This window comes from Vipera berus (assembly GCF_964194415.1).
Source record: "Vipera berus genome assembly, chromosome: W".
NCBI lineage: Eukaryota > Metazoa > Chordata > Lepidosauria > Squamata > Viperidae > Vipera > Vipera berus.
Genome location: NC_138210.1, coordinates 57,002,935 through 57,023,045, shown reverse-complemented (window position 1 = coordinate 57,023,045; position 20,111 = coordinate 57,002,935). Strand labels below are relative to the sequence as shown.

The 20,111-nt window shown below is 43.8% G+C and overlaps 1 protein-coding gene across 1 annotated transcript in view; it reads left to right on the top strand.

Annotated features, from left to right (window-relative positions):
* LOC308675991 (voltage-gated potassium channel KCNC1-like) overlaps nucleotides 1–20,111 on the top strand; it is a gene marked incomplete at its 5' end in the record, with an annotated part of 58,623 nt that overhangs the window by 1,269 nt on the left and 37,243 nt on the right. Inside the window, 1 exon segment of the mRNA XM_081341683.1 lies at nucleotides 15,234–16,167. Coding sequence (XP_081197809.1) covers nucleotides 15,234–16,167 — 934 coding nt within the window.

Below are 20,111 nucleotides of genomic sequence, written 5' to 3'. Positions count from 1 at the left end.
GAGGATGTGTTGGGGTTATCTTTGGTGTAGCACATTCTAGAAGGAAATGTAGCACATTCTAGAGGACTTAGTGTCACAAAGAGGAGTTGTGTAAAGGGGAAATGGGGGGAGGGAAATCCTATTCCTTCCTCCAAATATAGTCTCAACTCGAATATAGTCTTAGCTCCACGTAGCCCCCAAAGATCCATAGTTATAAGCTCTCTAGGACAGCTTTCCCCAACCTGGTAGGACTCTGGATAAGACCCGCAGGTGCCAGAATTGCACTGATGTGTTGACACCGCAAAATCAACCCCAGAAGCGTTCTTAGGTTGCAGTCCTAACACAGTTGGAGGACACCAAGCTTGAGGAAGGTGCTGTAAGAGTTTACATGTAGGCAAGCATCAAACACAAGTGCTGTTTTGTCATTTGGCATTGCATGTAAAGGATACACTCTGCAACTAGGTTCAGGTTCCAAAGTGAGCTGAAGAAATGGCCCGTGAAAAAAAGCAACAACTGTTGTTTGATTTTTGTAATTGAATCTCGATTCTCTCCACAAGCGGCCTTTCTGCTTGTGAATCCCGCCCCCTTCCCACAGCATCTTCTGTGCTTGTCCTTGAACCTTGAAACTGCACTCTTAGGAGAAGGTCTGTGTGTGTCTGTGGGGGGGGGGTGATGTGTCAGGAGAGGTGTGAAAAAGACAGAGGGGAGGGCTACTTGGGATAAATGGACTTTAGCAGTAGGCATGCAGTGATTTGCTAACTTCTTTCAAATGCTGATTGAGCAGCAGCAGACAAAATATGCTCTTTAAAAGATATAATCTATACATGCAGCACTTGATATGGATGAAAGGATGTGCCAATTGGAGGTGTGAGTGGCACTGAATGTGTGTGTCTGTGGGGGGGTGGGGGGAATAAAATCATTCTAGGAGGGGGAGGATGCACCAGCTGAATCTCATGCACAAATTTGGAAATGCCCAGAAAGTAAGCAATGGATCAGGACAGGATGCTTAGGGCACTCTTTCCCCCCCCCCCCAATCTGGAAGCCTACAGAGAAGTTGGACGTACAATTCTCATGACCCCCACACAGCTTCATGAACAAGCTGCCTGGGACAATGGGAACTGTAGTCTGAACACATCAGGGTTAGGATAATATCTGATAGTGAGAACTGAGCAGATACAGTATCTACCCGGCCAAGGTAGAGCAAGAAGAAATGGATTTGGCAGTGAAAATTAAGCCAAAGCTTCTTGTCTCAAGGAAATAAGGTTGGAGCTTGAGGTTGCCCTAGGGTGGAGAGAGAGAAGGGTGCCTGAGGGGGTTTTTTGGTTTTGCTTTTTTGGGGGGGAGGAGTGTGCTAAAGGCCAAGGGGGGGAAAGGGAGAAGGGAGGGGGAGGAAAAGCACTGAGAAGCACAGAGATAATATGAGGATTGTGGGGGGGGGGCAGCAGAAGCAGCTAGCCAAATACTGTATATGGTGGGGAAGCGAAGACCCTAAGTTGAATGCCACCGGACACAAATGTGTGAATGAAAAGTAGTAATGTGTAAGCGGCAGGAGGGCCCTAATACGCATGCTCCAGAGTTATGACTAGCTTCTCAAGTGTTCAAAGAGAGAATGCCTTGGTTCCCGACAGGAGGTGCTGCTAGCCCGTTTACAAGCTCTTTCCTCCTGGTTTCCCCCCACACTCAGCTCTCCTATCCAGGTGTGCCTCCTACCCTTCTTCTTTCAAATCCCCCTGTCCCACACAAAAGTTTGGGCCCTTCGCTCTCAAATACCCGTGCAAACCCCTTTCCCACAACCCGGGGGTGCGGGGGTGGGGGTGGGGGGGAAGAGAAGCTTTAGCATTCCTCAGCATTGCAGTTCTGGATTCACTGCTCCCCCCACCCCCGCCGCCAAGCTGAAACAATGTTCCTCAGAGTGACCCCCTCCGTTTCCAAGCACTGCAGTTCACAACTCCTTGGTCTGCCTGTCTGCCGGCTTCATTGCTTCCTGCTCTCTATGCAGAGAAACCTTTTTTTGCTGGACAACTACTAGGGGAAGTTGCTACTGCTGACAAGGACCCTCTCCTTCCCGGTCCCCCCCACCCCACTTTTTCCTATTATTTCTAGGATAGTATGAAAGCTTTGCTGCCTTCTGAATTGCAGAGACAGCAGGTTGAGTGTGTGTGTGTGCGTGTGTGTGTGTGGTGGGGGGGAGGGAGGGAGGGAGGGGGAAGGGGGCACCGCAGTGCAGTGTGGAAACCCCAGAGTTTGCAGTGCAAAGCAGGCATTTGGCAGCCTGTGGCAGCTTCCCTCCCTCTCCCCCCCACCCCCCACCTACCTCCTTCCCTCCCTTTGAGGCAGTGGGTCTCAAAGCTGCAAGCCCTGTCAGATTTCCTGATCGATTTCCTCCCCCCCTCCCCCCCTCTTCTTCCCCTACACAGTTGGAAGCAGAGCCAGGAAAAGTTGCAGTGGGAAGGAAGATGAAGAGAGAAACCAGGAATTTTTAGTACTGGAGGGGAGGGGTGTGTGTGGGGGGGTGCGGATGTGGATGGTAGGAGCCGAGATGATGAGCTGGTGCTGCACTGGGCGGGCATCAAGTCCGGAGTGTCCATAAATGGAGAACAATTTGGAGGGATTATAGATCACCCTCCTTTGTACAACATTGTCTCTCTCTCCCCCCCCCCGCTCCCGTTGTATTTTAAAAAAGATTTGACTTGCAGTGTTGGTAGCCCCCCCCCCCCACTCACCCAGCCAAGAAGAAGAAGAATGGGAAGAAGATGTGCATGCCTACTGTGGAAGGAGACTTTTCATTTGCCTAGCCACTGTCCCTGAAGGATATCTGCATGAAAAGCCTACAGAGGGGGGAAAAAAGCTGCAGAGATTGTTTGAGTGGCCCATTTTGAGCATTTCTTCAGTCTTCCCCCCCCCTTCCCTGCACCAACTTTCTGTCATGGTAAAAAGAAACGAGAGAGAGTGGACTAGAAAGAACAGGTAGACAACAAGCTAAAGGAGCAGATCAGAGGTTAGGCAGATAGACCAAACTCTTCTGTGAAAGGTCTACCCAGGGCCACATTTGCTAAGTTTCCATCTGTGAACCACGATGGATATTTTACGGCAATGCACGGGCAGGCTGGAACTTCAAAACTGTTCATTTGATAACGCTTATCGGATAGCCGCATCTAACAGCTGGAATACGGAAAAGAAGTTGAGTGTGCACATGGAGAGGACTCCTAAGCAGCTCATAAAGACATGCATATCTGTAGATGGATCCTTCATCCCCACCAATTATCAGGTTTTTCACCTATTTATGTTCTTTCTTTCTTTCTTTCTTTCTTTCTTTCTTTCTTTCTTTCTTTCTTTCTTTCTTTCTTTCTTTCTTTCTTTCTTTTTCTCTTTCTTTCTTTCTTTTTCTTTCTTTCTTTCTTTCCTTCTTTTCTTTTTTCTTTCTTTTTTCTTCCTTCCTTCCTTCTTTCCATCCTACTTCCCTTCCATTCTTTTGGGGAGCGTTCAATTCTCAAACTTTTAAAATTCCTTTAAAAGAATATAGACAAGTTGTTACTTTATATCACGCGTGTCCCAGAACTACCTCAGTAAATATATGCTTCCACTAGTGTAGGTAAGGGAAGAGATGATAGAGCACATTATGCCAGCTGAATGAATTCACAGGCTGTGTGCATTGCAAATATAAGCATGTTACGGGAACGTAAATCCCATCGTATTCAGAAGGATTTTCTTCGGAGTAGAAAATGGTTAGGGTTATCGTCAAAATTTTCTTCTTCAGAATAGAAATCTTTGTTTTTATAAGATGAAAGCATACACACAGGAAAAAAAAATCTCATGGCTCCAGAGATTGCATTTCTTCCACATTATGGATGGACAACTCGGTGCAGGATTGCGTGGACCTCTCAAGTTTTCTTTTCTTGCAGATTCGTTTAGTTTACCTCCTTTCTGAGGTAAAAAACGTATAAAAAAATGTAGCATAAGCTTAGTGTACTCTTTAAAATAAACAGGAAATGTCAGGTGTATCCAAATAATAATAAAACAACTATGGCAAAAGTAAAAAAATAAAAACGAAGATAGCCGCAATAGTAATAAGCACCTTGGATGCAATTTCAAAACATCTGGAGCACCACGCGAACACCATCGACATTGACAAAATCACCATCAGTTGATTACATCCTGTGACAATATCTTTAATATTATTAAACAACAACATCTGCCTGTCCCAGGTTCTTGGGAAGGGCTGACTAGGGTGGACAAAAATATCTAATGCAGTCTAAGCATCTGGCTGGCGCTGCTACCAGCCATAATAAGGATATATTAAATTTGTATTCCACACGATTTCAATAATTTACAGGATTGTATATACTCTTACTTCTATCTAATCTATGGCACTTATACCCTTCCCCATGTCCATTAAGTATAGCTGCGGGGTCCTCCAACGTGGCTAACTGCTTTTCTACAGCAGAACCATGTTCTTAAGTTATGAATGATACATAATTTGAGAGTTCAGTTCACCATCAAAATATGAATAAGGTCATCTGTATCATTTCAACAACAAAAACTTTTTGCGGTACCCTGAAGACAGTAAAGAGAGAGAGTTGGTTAGCTGATGGCGGTAAAAAAAAAACAGAGGCTGGTCACAGCAGATAACTTGTGAATATGACGACAGTGAGAAAACAGTGAATGAAGGAAACAACACAAATTAAATAGCCTTAAGAGCCATTTAGTAACTTCCACTAACTCGATTTACTGCGATCACCTTTAAGAGATTCTTTTGGGGGGTTTTAGGGTACGGTAGGCAGGGCTTTTTTTGTCATAGAACACTCAGAATGGAGTTCCGGCACCTTTTTTAGATGGAACCTTGTAGAGTAGGCAAGGCGGGTTGTATGACATGTGTGAGTTCCGGAACCTTTTTCTTTTACAAAAAAAGCACTGACGGTAGGTGCCATTTTTAAACCTTGTTAGGAATATATGCAAGAGAAAAGGGAAAAGGGGACAGAAATGGAGGACGAAAAGTCAGAACAAATCTCAGAACAAAATCTGTTTCCTGTCAGCGGAGGACTTGCTGCTAAAAAAAAAAAAGGTCATTCAATATGCCAGGAAATTTGCATGATGGAAAATAAATGCGGACAATCATCTTTTACTAATATTACAACTGTTGAATAGCGGGTTCTTTTTTTTTACAGTAGATCTGCACTTTTGACTAAAATAAGGAAGCCAGCACTAATTTTAGCATCATAAAAAAAACAACACCTCAGTTATTTTTCCCTCTGCGGTACCTGCTTGACCTTGGCTGATCTAAAAGAAAATAAAGACTCAGTCACTTAGTTATAGTATTTGGGTGGGAGACCACTAAGAAATTCCAGAGCTGCAGTTTACAGTGGAAAGTTCAAAAACAAATCAAAAAGACAATGATGGCAAGCTATATCCCAATCGCTGCTAACCAACTTGGCTCAAGGCGGTCCTTCCCTTTAACATAGCCCTGCAGTTAGAACTCAGTTAATACCTCATATGCCCCTCCCGTATAATTAGTTCGGAAGTTGTACTTGGAACTAAGAGTAACTCAAAAGACTAGTGCCATCCCGCAGAATAAGATCTACCTGAGCTAAAATGATGTGTTGTTAACTACATTTACTTCTGCTTCTCTGTCTCATGTTCATTCACAATATCATATGTTCTTTTTTGAAATTCTCAACTCTGAAAGGAAAAGCAAATCTTTGGGGCCTATAGGGGTGCCCCGAATCCCATGGCAATGTATATCTCCCTTTTATCCGTTTCTCAAACCCTGAACAACCCCAACTGCATTCTCTTTTATATTAACTATTCTATTGTAATCTTCCTTGCATGGTTAAGCAGAGGTGCAGAATTCTTGGTTCAACTTCTTGGGGAATGTAAAGGAGGTAAGGATGTGAAAGGAGATAAATAAAGAGGGTTTTAAAAAGGCTTTTAATGACGCTTGTGAATAATGACTGCAGATAGGGAATAGATTCCAAACATTGGCAAGAACCAGTTATTCTTATTTATTACAGTGAAGGATTCAAGAGGCATTTCGGTTCCCCCAGCACATTAGCTATACATTTCCTCACTCAGTGAACCCACAAGTCTTGACATCCAACAGCCTTTGTCTGAATTTAGCAGTCTCCATTTTACTTCCACGACTTTCTGAATTCAGCTCCTGACCATCATTCTGACCCGCAAGATTGGCATCCTTCCCAGTCCTCACTGCAAGTTCTCCATATTTTAATGTCCTACTATTCAAAATCTTTCCAAAGGAATCTATCGGAATTTTAACTCATCCCTCAGACCACTTTATATCCCACTTCCCCAATTTAAAAGCCAGCCATATTAAGTCACTTCTCTTAGTCTTTTCTCCCCAAATCCCAATTCTGCCACACAGTATAGTGCCTGACAATGTGGTTCTTTCTCTTTGTTTTGATCCATGATCCTTCTTTGCTACTTCATTAAAGACTCAGAAAGAATTACCCTCCTCAAATTCAGAAACCTGCAACTCATTTCTTTCTGCTTTAAATCAACCAATACGCAGAAGAGTTTAGATTCCAGTAAAATGATGTATTCTATTACAGACATTTCCATCTGCTCTTGCTTGAGAACTCAAGATATCTCATTAGATTCTTCACTTTCTGGAAGACTAGATGTAACCCCTCATTTCTAAAAGTTCAGAAGTCTTAATTTTGCATCCTTTCTTTCATGTCTTCCATCCCCAGTACAACCGGCTAGCTTTTCACAATATGCTAGATCAGGCCAAAAGTTTTAATTGTTGCACAAATCCAGCTGTTTCCTTAGCATGTTGTAGGAACCATTGCATGATGTTAAACCATGTTGAACTCTCTGATCTGGGTTTAGAGTCTGGTATGATATGTGATTCCAGCCATCCAGAAAGTTGCTTGACTTTAGATGGCGTTCACAGATGTTTCAAGAACTTTGCGCCACTCCCCTCTTCGATTTTATTTGACTGTCTTTTGTTCCAACTTCTCGATGAAGGACTTAGTAACTAGTGTCTGATCCCTTTACTCTTAAGGCTCTTAAGGCACGAGTGAATGTAGGAAAACGACCCTTTTTGTGGAGCTAAAATTGGGCTATTGCGGTTTTAATCCAGGCTTCATTGTGTTGCTCTCCGTGGTACTGAACTGCAGTATTGCATCCAGCAGTAGCAGCTGATGGAAAGAATACACGGAAGCAGAAGGAACACAAGCAGAAATGTTCTCCTACTTCCAGACTTTGCTGGCTGAGGCTACTCTATCGTGCTTTGCATTAAAAATAAGACAATATTCATGACTTCGCATAAGGTGTCATATAGGGATGATAAATGCAATATCCCATTCAGCTATTACAGAGTAGAAGGGCAAAAAAGTAATAAGGCCAGTGAGGTTCTGTAAAGTGGTATTTGTGTGTGTGTGTGTGTGTGTGTGTGTGTGTGTGTGTGTGTGTTGAAAAATGTGTGTGGGAATCCGGGGACATTGTAATTTCAGCATAATGACTTTTTTCCATAAGAGCTTACAAATAAAAACAAGGGTTAAAGAAGAACAAAGATAGGACAATAGAGTCAAATCAAACTGGATGATGGCACGCGCGCACACACACACACACACACAAAAGGAGAATGACAAAAGAGGGCTGACTTCATTCTTATCCCACTTTTCTAGCTCCTGAGCTCTTTCTTTTGCTGTGGCAAAAGTAAGGATGTACAGGTAGTCCTCGATTTGTGACCACAACTTTATGTTGCTGGGTGAGAAATGTGTTTAAGTGAGCTTTGCCCCATTTTATGACTTTTCTTGCCACATTTGTTAAGTGAATCACTGCAGATGTTACGTTAGTAACATGGTTGTTAAGTGACTCTGGCTTCCCCATTGACTTTGCTTGTCAAAAGGTTGCAAAAGGTAATCACATGACCCCCGAGACATAGCAACCGTCATAAATATGAACCCAGTTGCCAAGCAGCTGAACTTTGATCACAGCACCGTGGGGATGCTGCAATGGTCATGTGTGACAAATGGTCATAAGACACTTTTTTCAATGGCACTGTAACTGAATGGTCACTAAACGAACTGTTGTAAGTCAAGGACTACCTGTACAGCAAATTTTGTGGAAAGAGGGGAGACTCCTAGAGCATTTGGAGAAGCAGCAAGAACAAAGTGGTGCCTTATTTTTCTAGATCAGGATTGGGGAACAATGGCCCTTTTATATGACTTGTGGACATGCATGGCTGGCTCAGGAATTCTGGGAGTTGAAGTCCTCAAGTCACAAAAGGGCCATCGTTCCCCACCCCAGATCTATATGGAAACTATCCTTATTTCCAAAGCTTTGCTTGCTACCTTTCACTTCCTCTCCTTTCACAGCATTGATCTTCTTATCAAGCCATAGTAAATTAATTAGGTGCCACAAGGCTCTGGATGGCTTTTTTTACAGCCACAGACTATTCCTGTGGGGGAGGGGGTGAAACAGAGGCATTGCAAATAAATCACTGGAGAGGGATTATAATTTAATTGCCATCAATATCCTTCATCTGCACTGCATTTGATGTTTACATATTTCACTATCTTCCCCCCCACTCTTTTACTCATCTACTTACTTCGTTTCCTACCTCCCCATTAAAATAGATCTTGAAAAATGGAAAGTACATAAAGATTTAAAGTCATAACACTACTTTGTTATATTATTTCCAGTCACAAACTATTATCCAAATTTACCTCAAAGTGGCTAGTGGGAGAGGCTGTCTTTCCAAGGAATGTTACCTGCTCATCTCTGACAGGTCTCTGCTTATTTGCCTGTTTCAGGGAATCTTACAAGCCTTCCAATATGATCTATCCATCTGTATACCCTGTATCGCCCTTTCTCTCTGCTTTAGAGGAACCATCAGCCCTAGGCTTTCCAAAGCTGTCTCGTTCAACCAACGTTAGTTCAGGTACTCATACATCCAGGCATCCAAGCTTGATGACCCAAGTAAATTCTTCTCCAGCAGTCTGCGATACCTCCCAGGCCTCCATTAATCTCCAGGTAAACAGAGAGAAAGTTAAAATGATTGATAATTTAGAAAGAGTTTCTGATTCCCGATCATCTTAAATCTGAAACGGAAGGATGCTTGAGTTGAAAGTCTGATGATTCTGGGATAAAAACAAACTCTGCATTGAACTCGAGTTTAGAGGTTTCTTTGGTTAATCTGGAGGATTCTAGCAAAATGATTCCTGCAAAGGCCTGCTACCTATCTTTTAAAGAGACAGGCCCCAGCCTTTTCCTGTATATTTGGGAATATTCATTTCCTATTTGCACTGTTTCAATATCCTGTTCCTCCAACCGACTCGTATTTTAATCCCAAGGAGAACAATCTAAGACCACGGGCTGCTCAAGACGTCTTAGGTACATTCATAGATTTCCAAACATGGTTAATTTATATGGAAGTGACACTAAGGCAAATATATCTTTTTGTCCTGGCCATTATTTTTTGGAACATGCAACTACTCCACATCACATTTAACAGCCAAGGGGGCCATTTAGCCTTATTCTTTCTCATTAGTTTCTCTTCCCTAGAAACCAAACAATTGCGCACGCGCACACACACACACACACATGCACACACACACATATAAAAAGTATCTATTCCAAGCTCCACACTCCGAGTCCACTTGGCAAGAAATCGAAAGACGGAAAAGAGGTGTCTAAAGAGAGACTTTCCACTTTGGTTCTCCTATAAAAATAACTTGACTAGGTATTGCTTACAGCTTGCCTAATACACAAAGAATACCTCACCGTCTTCATTGGGTCTATGCTTAGGTTTTTCTTCCTCTCCCCTGCAGTTGCACAAGTTGTAGAATGGAAGCTCTGAACAGCTAAATTAAAGATAAGGTCATCTCAGGGAATAATGCTGGCTAAGTTCAGGCTGTTTTTCAAGAGATTTCAGAATCAAGTCCTATTTTTTGACCTTGTGCCCTATACCAAATGCGCACACACGCACACGCACATATACGTTTTATTTTATTTTTGTTTCCTTCTTTCCACCCCTGCTGGATCTTCCATCTGCTACTGCAATATGTTTCTTCATTTATTTCCAAAAAAAAGGACTATTCCTGCACTGACAGAAGGACAGTCGTAGCCCTGGGAAAAGATGGAAGGCAGGGGTTGGCTAGCCAAGGCAGCCGAGTCAATAACAGTCCCAAGTGTTATTGGAATCCCGAGTTCCCTAGTCAAAGTCCTAATGGGTTGGAGGGACTGCATAAGACCAAAAATTGGGGAGTTCTCTGGAAGAAGAGAAGTTGAAAACACGAGTTGATCACGTCTGTCTGAGCACTTCACCCCTTTTGCTGCGTGACATTGTGCTGGTCTCCTTCCTGCCTCACAGACACCTTCCGGGAACAGTTACATGAGCGATATCTCTTCTCTTTCCCACGTATTCTGTCGCCAAACCGTGTCATGGGTTCCCAGGAGACGGAAGTCATTATTTCCATCCGAATGATCTGGGACTCCCAGCGCTGCCTGAAGAAAGTCCCATATAGGCTACTGCTCATTGCTTTTTGCAAGGGCAATGAATGCAAACTGCAGTGGGTAGCATTAAGGGATGAGAGCACCATCGGCCTGCTTCTCCAAACCTCCAGCCTCTGGTTAAAGCTGTCTGTGATACACCCAGCTCTGGAAGTGGGTCAGAAGCGCTCAATGGCTTCCTGGGGAAAAGCGCTCCTTTGGGATTTCAAAAGATCCCTGTCCCTGTTTCCCTTCCCTCCGTGGGGTATGCCATGCTTAAAAGCAAGGTTCTGCCCAAACAGTTTCTCTATAGTAGAAGCATCGCTCTAATCCTCATTTTTCTCATTCTCCTCCGCTCCCTCCCTTTCCTTCGGATTCCTTGGCTTTCCCCTTCATCTTTTCCTCCTGCTCTCACCCCCCCCTCTCCAGTTCCTGGGCACCGCACTGCGCTTTCAAAAAGGATTCTAGGATTCGCTTGTAGAAAGTGCTGACGGGACGGGAATTCTATGCAGTGCAGAGAGCAAGCAGCAAGCTTTTGCCCTGCAGAGGGGAGATGAGAGGAGAGACTGAAAGAGAGTTTGGCGCACGAGTGTAAATATGAATGGGGAAATCGATGTATGTGCTTGTGCAAGCAAGGGCAATCATGCCTGCACTGTGTTATGACATGCATGCATCTGTGGTGTGTGTGTGTGTGTATACCAAGCTCAAGTATGTGCGTAGCCTCGGACAGAATTTGCGCTGCCAAGGCAGGTTTTGTTCCGTGCATGTATAAAGGCATATTTGGTGCATAGCCTAGAGCTTTTCTGGGTGCATTGGAGCAAACAGCGTTACGGGGAATATACATTCATCTTTGCATGAGATGTACACACACATTAAGACATAAACATGCACCCGGAAAAAGTTTTTAGCGTACAGCAAACATTTTATATAGAATGTGCTAGGAAAGGGAGTGTGTAGTTGTATTTAAGTGCAGATATATGCAAAACTTTGTTTGCACCTTAATCTGCAATTAAACCAACTTAAATTTAATCGAAATTGGTAAATACAATTCCATTCAGCGCTGACCTTATTTGTACTGGAGGTAGATCGGCATGGGGGTGCGTGTGAAGAGCCGCATAGAGAGATGGACATGCACCCACGTTCTGTAATTTTCAAAGTGAGTTGTGGAAGGAATGCATAAATAGGTATACTCTCCCCGGAGCCCAAATTCATATAGGGCCTATAAAACTGCACACTGTACTGAGATGAATGTCTTAAATAGTGGTAGGCTGGCTATGGCTGGCGGAAAACTAATTCAGGGGGGGAGGAGGGGATTGGGGGGGTGTATGCAGGCAGATGAAGTTGAAGTGAGAAAGTGATTTGTGTACACTTGTACACATGAGCCTTAATTCAAAGCCTGGAGGAGAGTAAGTTCATGATTGCATGTAAATATTTGCTTATACTGTATGTGGTTGTACATGGGACATACGTCAGAGGACAGTGTGTCAGATCGCACCTGGCGACAAAGCATTTGGTAACGATGTAGCAGCTAAAACTCCTGGACAATCAGATCTTGTGTGAGTTGTGTGTATACCAATGGGGGGAATGTGAATGAATGCAAAGCGCTCAGTCTATGTGCAAGGCAGCACATGACTGTTTGCGTCATTGCTTGCTTTCACTGTTTTCTCAAGGGACTAAAATAGGAGAATGGTGTAACAGAAGGCGTGTGAATGCTGAGCCTAAAATCTGAACAGAATCCTTTCTGTTCTGGGGCTTTTTGTTCATTCATCCAAATGACTGATGTTAGGATAGTTAAAGCATTCAACATTTTGCTGAAAAAGAGCAGAAATTCAAGAGGGAGGAAGGAAACGTTTTACCATCTCAAAATTCCCTCGTAAGAGGGTTTTAAATCCCTAGCTTCTTCCCTAAATGGCACAATGGTTTATGGACACGTTGCATGGTTTGCAACCTATGATTCCCAGTCTGAAGACAAACAAACAAACAAATAATGTAACAAAGTTGACCTCAAAAGAGCTGTGACAGGATCACTGCAATTCTGCCCCAAAATAAACCAGAACACACACCAAGGGAAGATCTGCAACCTGCATTCACTATGCAGATTAAAGAACAAATATAGTCACAAGGGATGGAAAGTTCCTTGGAGGTTTGTTTTTTTCGTATTCAGGCTGAGTCTCAATTCAAAATGTTGACTTTTGTGTCACCTAAGCAAATTATGTACCTGCATAATGCAACTGTCAGTGGGTGAATGCTAAAATAGGTGTTATATTGTAATAATAGACTCCTATTCCTCTAAGGATAGGGACGTGGTAGCTCAGTGGGTTAGGACGCTGAGCTTGTCGATCAGAAGGTCGGCAGTTTGGCGGGTCGAATCCCGAGTGCCGCGTAGCAGAGTGAGCGCCTGTTACTCGTCCCAGCTTCTGCCAACCTAGCAGTTCGAAAGCACGTAAAAATGCAAGTAGAAAAATGGGGACCACTCCGGTGGGAAGGTAACAGCGTTCCGTGCGCCTTTGGCGTCTAGTCATGCCGGCCACATGACCACGGAGACGTCCTCGGACAAGCGCTGGCTCTTCGGCTTTGAAACGGAGATAAGCACCGGCCCCTAGAGTCAGAAAGGACTAGCACGCATGTGTGAGGGAACCTTTACCTTTATTCCTCTAAGGAACAAAGCAGGTTCTTTTCATTCTCCCCTCTCAAGTCATTTACTGGGTCAGTTTTACAAGGTTAGATTGGACTGGAAAAAAAAAGAATAATTGGCCCCAAATCATGGAACGAATTTCATAACTGACCAGCTAATGGAATAGTTTGTCTCAAGTCCACCATCAGCTGAGAATTAATGAAGAATGAGTGGCTAGCCCAGAAAGTGTCCAACCTTGGCAACGTTAAGACTTGTGGACTTCGACTCCGGAATTCTGGGCATTGAAGTTCACAAGTCTTAAAATTGTCAAGGTTGGACACCTCTGGGTTAGAGCATTAGGCTCTGATGGGGATGCCTACTTATGAATCTTTTGTTTTGTTATAAAATTCCCTGGGTGATCTTGGACTTGTAATCTCAAAACTGTTGTACATAAAGCATAGAGGAATATGGACTCGGCTCAGTTTCTTTGGAGAAACGATAAGACATTTTTTTTAAAAAAAATGAGGATATTAGGGAATGGTCATACTATAGTTCCAAGAAAAGTTTCCTTCAAAAGGAAGACAGTGTTGTCCATCCTCTCTCATGACGCATGCCTAGAGACAGGCCTGGCTATCCCTATAAGATGTTGGGATTCCTCCAGTCTCTGATGGCTTTAAATCAAATTGGGCCCAGAATTGTGGGAATTCCAACCCAACCTAGCCGAAGGGTTCCTTCTTTCAGAAGGCTGCTTTAGAAAGTGACCAGACCAACCTTCAATTGATGGCTATTAAACATGATGGCCAGCTAATTATGAAGTCAAGGAGGAGGCATTGTTTAGAGATTTGCCGGAAAACCCGGGTCCAGTCAAATGGAAAGAAAATATTGGGAAACAGGTCCCACCAAAGAACCAGGATCCCAAAAAAAGGGCAGACACTAACAAGCTAGAACTGGGGTTGGAAAACAATCTGGATTTATTGGTAGATCTTTATAGACATGCAATAGATCAGTAAGATATTTTTTTACTTTAATGACAGCAACAAGAAAACATATGTATGCCACATACATACACAAACATGGTTAGCACCCCTGAACCATAATAAATCAGATGCAGATCAATCCATTGAATAGGTAATAGTGTGTAACAATTGGAGTGCAATAAGCAGATAAGCCACCATCTCAGGATGCTACTTAGAATAGATCTCTGTAACATAGGGGTTGAATATACAATAAAACAGAGAAATAATAGAAAAAAATAATTATTTATTGCTATATCATTTTCTAGGTTTTTTTTCTTCCAACAGTTATTAGACCTGTCTTAGATATGTTAAGGTGGTAGAAACGACTGCAGGGGATGGGATGCCATTTTTAAATGCAGATCCCTCCATTTGCTAAAAAAAATTTGCATAAGAAGAAAGCTAGGCTAACACATCAATGTCCAATCTAATTGTCTAGGTCTGTGGTGGCGAACCTATGGCACGGGTGCCACAGGCGGCACACAGAGCCCTCTCTGTGGGCACGCGCACCATCGCCCAAGTCCTAGGCCTTCAGCTAGGTTTTATAAACCCTTTTCGCTTTAGGCCTCTGCAGCCGTCCACAAAAAAAAAAGGTTCAATCAATCAATTTCAACTTCTCGTGGGAAAAATAAAGTTCTCGCAATTGATTGATTGAACTTTTTAGTCCCACCCAGTCTGCCATTACCACCGCAGCCACGCCCACCCAATGGGCCTCGCCCCCACCGGCACCCGACAATACATAAGTGGGTTTTGGGTTGCAGTTTAGGCACTCTTGTCTCTAAAAGGTTCGCCATCACTGGTCTAGGTATAATAGTATGAAGATTTTTTTTAAGTGGGCCACAATTTTTTAAAAAAAAATGAAATATGTCCTTCCCTCTTACCCCATACCTGTTTTCCCTGACTAACATTGGGATGAAGAGGAAGAATAAGCAGGGTATTTGCTATCTCTTGGGATATTCTTGACAGCTGTTTATTGAGGAGGGGGCAGTAATTGGGGAGGGGCTGACTTTTGTAGGGTAGGTTTCTTCCTTTTCTGGAAGAGTTTGTTCTTTTACAATTATGAGTTAGCACTAATGTTTCCCTTCCCTGTCCTTTCCTGCTTGACATTCTCGTCTCCCTGCTGTTCCCCTCTGTCTGCTTCTTCCCTGTACACTTGTCCTTCTGCATCTCTCCAGTATGTGGCCTTTGCCTCCCTCTTCTTCATCCTCATCTCCATCACCACTTTCTGCTTAGAGACCCATGAGACTTTCAACCACTTCAAAAACAAGACAGAAATCATCAAGACGGGGAACAGCACCAGCATCAAGGTGGACTATGAAATGGAAACGGAACCCTTCCTCACCTACGTAGAAGGGATGTGCGTCATCTGGTTCACTTTTGAGTTCCTCATCCGGGTCATCTTTTGCCCAGACAAACTGGAATTCATCAAGAGCAGCCTCAACATCATCGACTTTGTGGCCATCCTGCCCTTCTACCTGGAAGTGGGCCTCAGTGGCCTCTCATCCAAAGCAGCCAAGGATGTGTTGGGCTTCTTGAGGGTGGTAAGATTTGTCCGGATCCTAAGGATCTTCAAGCTGACCCGGCATTTTGTAGGACTGAGAGTCCTAGGTCACACGCTAAGGGCCAGCACCAATGAGTTCTTGCTCCTCATCATCTTCTTGGCCCTAGGGGTCTTGATCTTTGCCACCATGATCTATTATGCTGAAAGGATCGGTGCTGCCCCAGATGACATAACGGGCAGCAAGCACACCGTCTTCAAGAACATCCCCATTGGGTTTTGGTGGGCTGTAGTGACCATGACGACTTTGGGCTACGGTGATATGTATCCTGAGACTTGGTCAGGCATGTTGGTGGGAGCACTCTGTGCCTTGGCTGGTGTGTTGACCATTGCCATGCCTGTGCCAGTCATCGTCAACAACTTTGGCATGTATTATTCGCTGGCTATGGCCAAGCAGAAACTACCAAAGAAAAAGAACAAGCACATCCCACGAGCCCCCCAACCCGGCTCACCCAACTACTGCAAACCGGACATGCAGTCCCCTCATCGCAGCAACCAGGGTGACTCATGCCCCCTGGCTCAAGAGGAGATAATCGAGATTAATCGGCCAGGTAAGGGGGAGACAGGATTTAATTTAATTTAATTTAATAATATTTATATACCGCCCTTCTCCCTGAGGACTCAGGGCGGTTTACAGGGCAGAATAGTTAAAAGCTACATCTATGTGAGTCAAATCTATATGCTGTTTGTGATTCTCAAACATTCTGGCGTCTAAAGATACTCTTCCTGCTAAAAAATCAATACTGTACTATAGTGAGGGAGGTACAAGTAGTCCTTGACTTACAACCACAATCGTGACCAGCATTTCTGTTGCTAAGCAAGGTGGTTATTGAGTTGTGACCAAATCTTACAACCTTCTTTGCCTGGGTTGAGCAAATCACTGCAATTGTTAAGTGAGTCACATGGTCGTTAAGCAAATTCAGGTTCCCCCCCGCCCCCTTTTATTTTGCTTGTCAGAAACTGGCTGGGAAGATCAGAGTTGGTGATCACGTGATCCCAAGATGTTGCAACCGTTGTAAATACATGCCAGTTGCCAAACTCTTGAATTCTGATCATGTGACTGCGGGGAATGCTACAACGGTCCTAATGGTGAGGATCTGTCGTAAGCCAATTTTGTCCGACTCGTAAGTTCAAACAGTCACTAAATGGGTGGTTGTAAGTTGAGGAGTACCTGTGCACAGAGTCAGGTACTGTAGATTGAGGAGGATTCCTGAGAATCTTAACGAAGCATGTTTTATGGTTCACATGGGCTTTTACCTGTGTTGAGTCTCACTTTTGTACCTCTTAGAAACAGTGGAGCACACCCAAGACTTATTCCCGTTTCCCAGCCTTTCTCAAGCTGGCTGGAGGTGAAGAGGGTTGTAGCCCAACAGTGTCTGGGATACCAAGATTGCCCACAGGTGCATATGCTAGTTTGGGGCTATGTATTGCTAGAAAGATTAATAGGGGACTTTTCCAGGTGAGCTTACCGGTACATTGATGCTTCTCATTGAAAACGTCTTGGTAAATGTGTGATAACATTTTAAGTCAAGAGGTCAACTACCAGATGCTCGTAGGGACCACAACTATCATCCTCAGAAAGTTATGGGTGAAATACCTCAAATTACATTAGTCTTTTTAAAAAAAAATGGCTGAAAACTTGTAGGGTTGTAAACATCTGGCAAGATTTAAGTGCGGCTTCGCCAAAGAATGCTACGCTGATAAAATCATGTATCAAGAGTTCGTGCAAGAGTTTCCAGCTTTGTATCACTATTTCCAAAATAGCTGGATTTTTAAAATTATTATTCACTCTGCTCTGAAATGGAGTTATATAATGCCTTAGGTTGCTAACCATAAAAAAAGAAACAATAAGAGCAAAAAGGTAATGTCCTATGTATGTAAGCATATGTAAGTACATAGCGCTACAGTACAAGTTCCTGTTTGTGTCTCAAGTGCAAAAATTGGAAAGGCACGCTCTGCATAGAATTTCTTCTGTGAGAAACTCCGTTTAATTTTTTAAAGCAAATTTTTACCCCATATTCCCCTTTAAGTGAATCCCTGCCTCTCCATATATTACTAAAATTCTTCACTCAATCTAGGCCAGGGCTTTGCAACCAGTGGTACGGATACCACCTGTGGTACATTGGCACCTGGCAGGTGGTACGCGACCATCCTAGAAAAGTGGTAGCAGGGGAAGGGAATGAGCTGAACCGGTGGCAGCACCGCACAAGCCTGAGCGAGAGATGGCTGGAGCTGCAGGGCTGTCAGGGCTCAGCGGAAGCACCAGGATCAGCGCCAGGCTCCAGCTGGAGCTCGGCGCTGATCCTGGTGCTTCTGAGCCCAGAAGAAGCGCCAATCAGCTGGAATGTTGCAACATCTCCAGGGTCTTGTGATTTGCATTCAGATGCTTGGCAACTGATTCATATTTATGACGGTCACAGTGTCCCAGGGTCATGTGAAGTGACCAAAACCTGCTGCAACCACCCAGCAGATGGGGGGAATAAAAACCAAACAAGCCCCCCACACACACACACACACTGCCAATCCTCAACAGAAATTTTCAAACGGTCACATAAAAGTCCTTGGGATTCTCTTCCTCATTCTTCCCTTGCACATTTCTTTCTTTGCAGCAAAGAAAGTAACCGCCAGCCACTGAGCTGGTCTGAAGGATTGTGAATGATGGAGGGAAACCCTCCATCTGTATGATGTCATGTGACCTTGGGGAGGGACTCGGGGAAATATGAAAAATAGGGGGCAGGACAAGTTGGGAACTACCGTATTTTCCGGCGTATAAGACGACTGGGCGTATAAGACGACCCCCTACATTTCCTGTTAAATTATAGGGTTTGGGCTATACTCGCTGTATAAGACTACCCCTCTTCCAACGCACACCAAATAAAAATTAAAAAACATCAGATTTGATTTTAATATGGTAATTTTAATTCAAATGCTTATGACATGCAGGTACTTAGTAGGAAAACTGTCACTTATAAACATAAGGCTGTTTGTCATCAAACATGTAAACATAAAACAGTGCAAGTGGATTAAACTTTTCCTAATTCACACTAAAGCTTTCCCTGCGCAGACCAAATGGGAGATCCGCTCCAGGTTTTCCAGCCAGCCCGCCCAGTTCTTGAGTCAAATGTGTCCTTAGAGCTAAGCAGCTGCTCTGGCTGCTGCATTCCCCACCTGCCTTTCAAGTTGGGATAGACTGCAGCTGCTCTTTAACTTTAGAAGGAAAGACGCCCAGACCCCAGCCTGTAAAAAATCACAGACTGCAGCTTCTTCTCCAATTGGTCCCACTTTCCCTGCACAGACCAAATGGGAGATCTGCTTCAGGTTTTCCAGCCAGCCCTGTCCCTAAAGTTTCAGCACCATTGCCAGTACCGTATTTTCTGGCGTATAAGATGACCCCTAACTTTTGAGAAGATTTTCATGGGTTAAAAAGTCATCTTATACGCCAGAAAATACGGTACTGGCAATGGAAAGCTGCTTGGCCTGTAGAGCTCTTCAAAACACTTCCCAACTAACCCTCCCAGGAATCTCTGGAGTATCTTCTGAGCTAATTGTTAATCATCTTGTGTGAGAAGATCTTCATCAGCCACAATATGATGCAAAGAAGGCCAACTGCAATATTGGATTGGTGCAGCTCTTACACAGATGACTCTGCCCTTCTCGAGGCATTAAAGAGGAAACGTTTGAAGCTTCTATTTTCCTGTTAATCGAAATTATTTTTACAGGAAATTAAAACAAGTATTCTTATTCAACAATAGGTAATATTCACTAAGTACAATAAATAATATGAGGCCCTGTCATCTGCGTTAAATCTAGCCTGATTATTAATCACTGACATAGAAGTCAGTTGTAATACTGAATATTTTGCAACTGGCCCACAAAATGAAACACTCTTACTCCTGCTTTGCAGGACACCATTTTAGGCATACTAGCCTGGCTGTGGCTCACTTGGAGGACACAGCAGAGGCAAGAGTGCGCCAAGGCCACTTTTTGATCCTCTACCTCGAAATCCGAATGCCCAGCTTTAAAACTGGGGCTCACCCATCACTTTCCCATGGTAGACTGGAGTTCTCCAAAATGCAAAATAATAGATTCCTTTACTCATTAGCTGTGGGGCAAATGCTGGAAATATGAAGTATTTTGAAGTTTTGGAAACCATAACTTAGGTAAAGGTAAAGGTTCCCCCGCACATGCGTGCTAGTCGTTTCCGACTCTAGGGGCCGGTGCTCATCTCCGTTTCAAAGCCAAAGAGCCAGCGCTTGTCCGAGGACGTCTCCGTGGTCATGTGGTCGGCATGACTAGACGCCAAAGGCGCACGGAACGCTGTTACCTTCCCACCGTAGTGGTCCCCATTTTTCTACTTGCATTTTTATGTGCTTTCGAACTGCTAGGTTGGCAGAAGCTGGAACGAGTAACAGGCGCTCACTCTGTTACGCGGCACTCGGGATTCGACCCGCCAAACTGCCGACCTTCTGATCGACAAGCTCAGCGTCCTAACCAA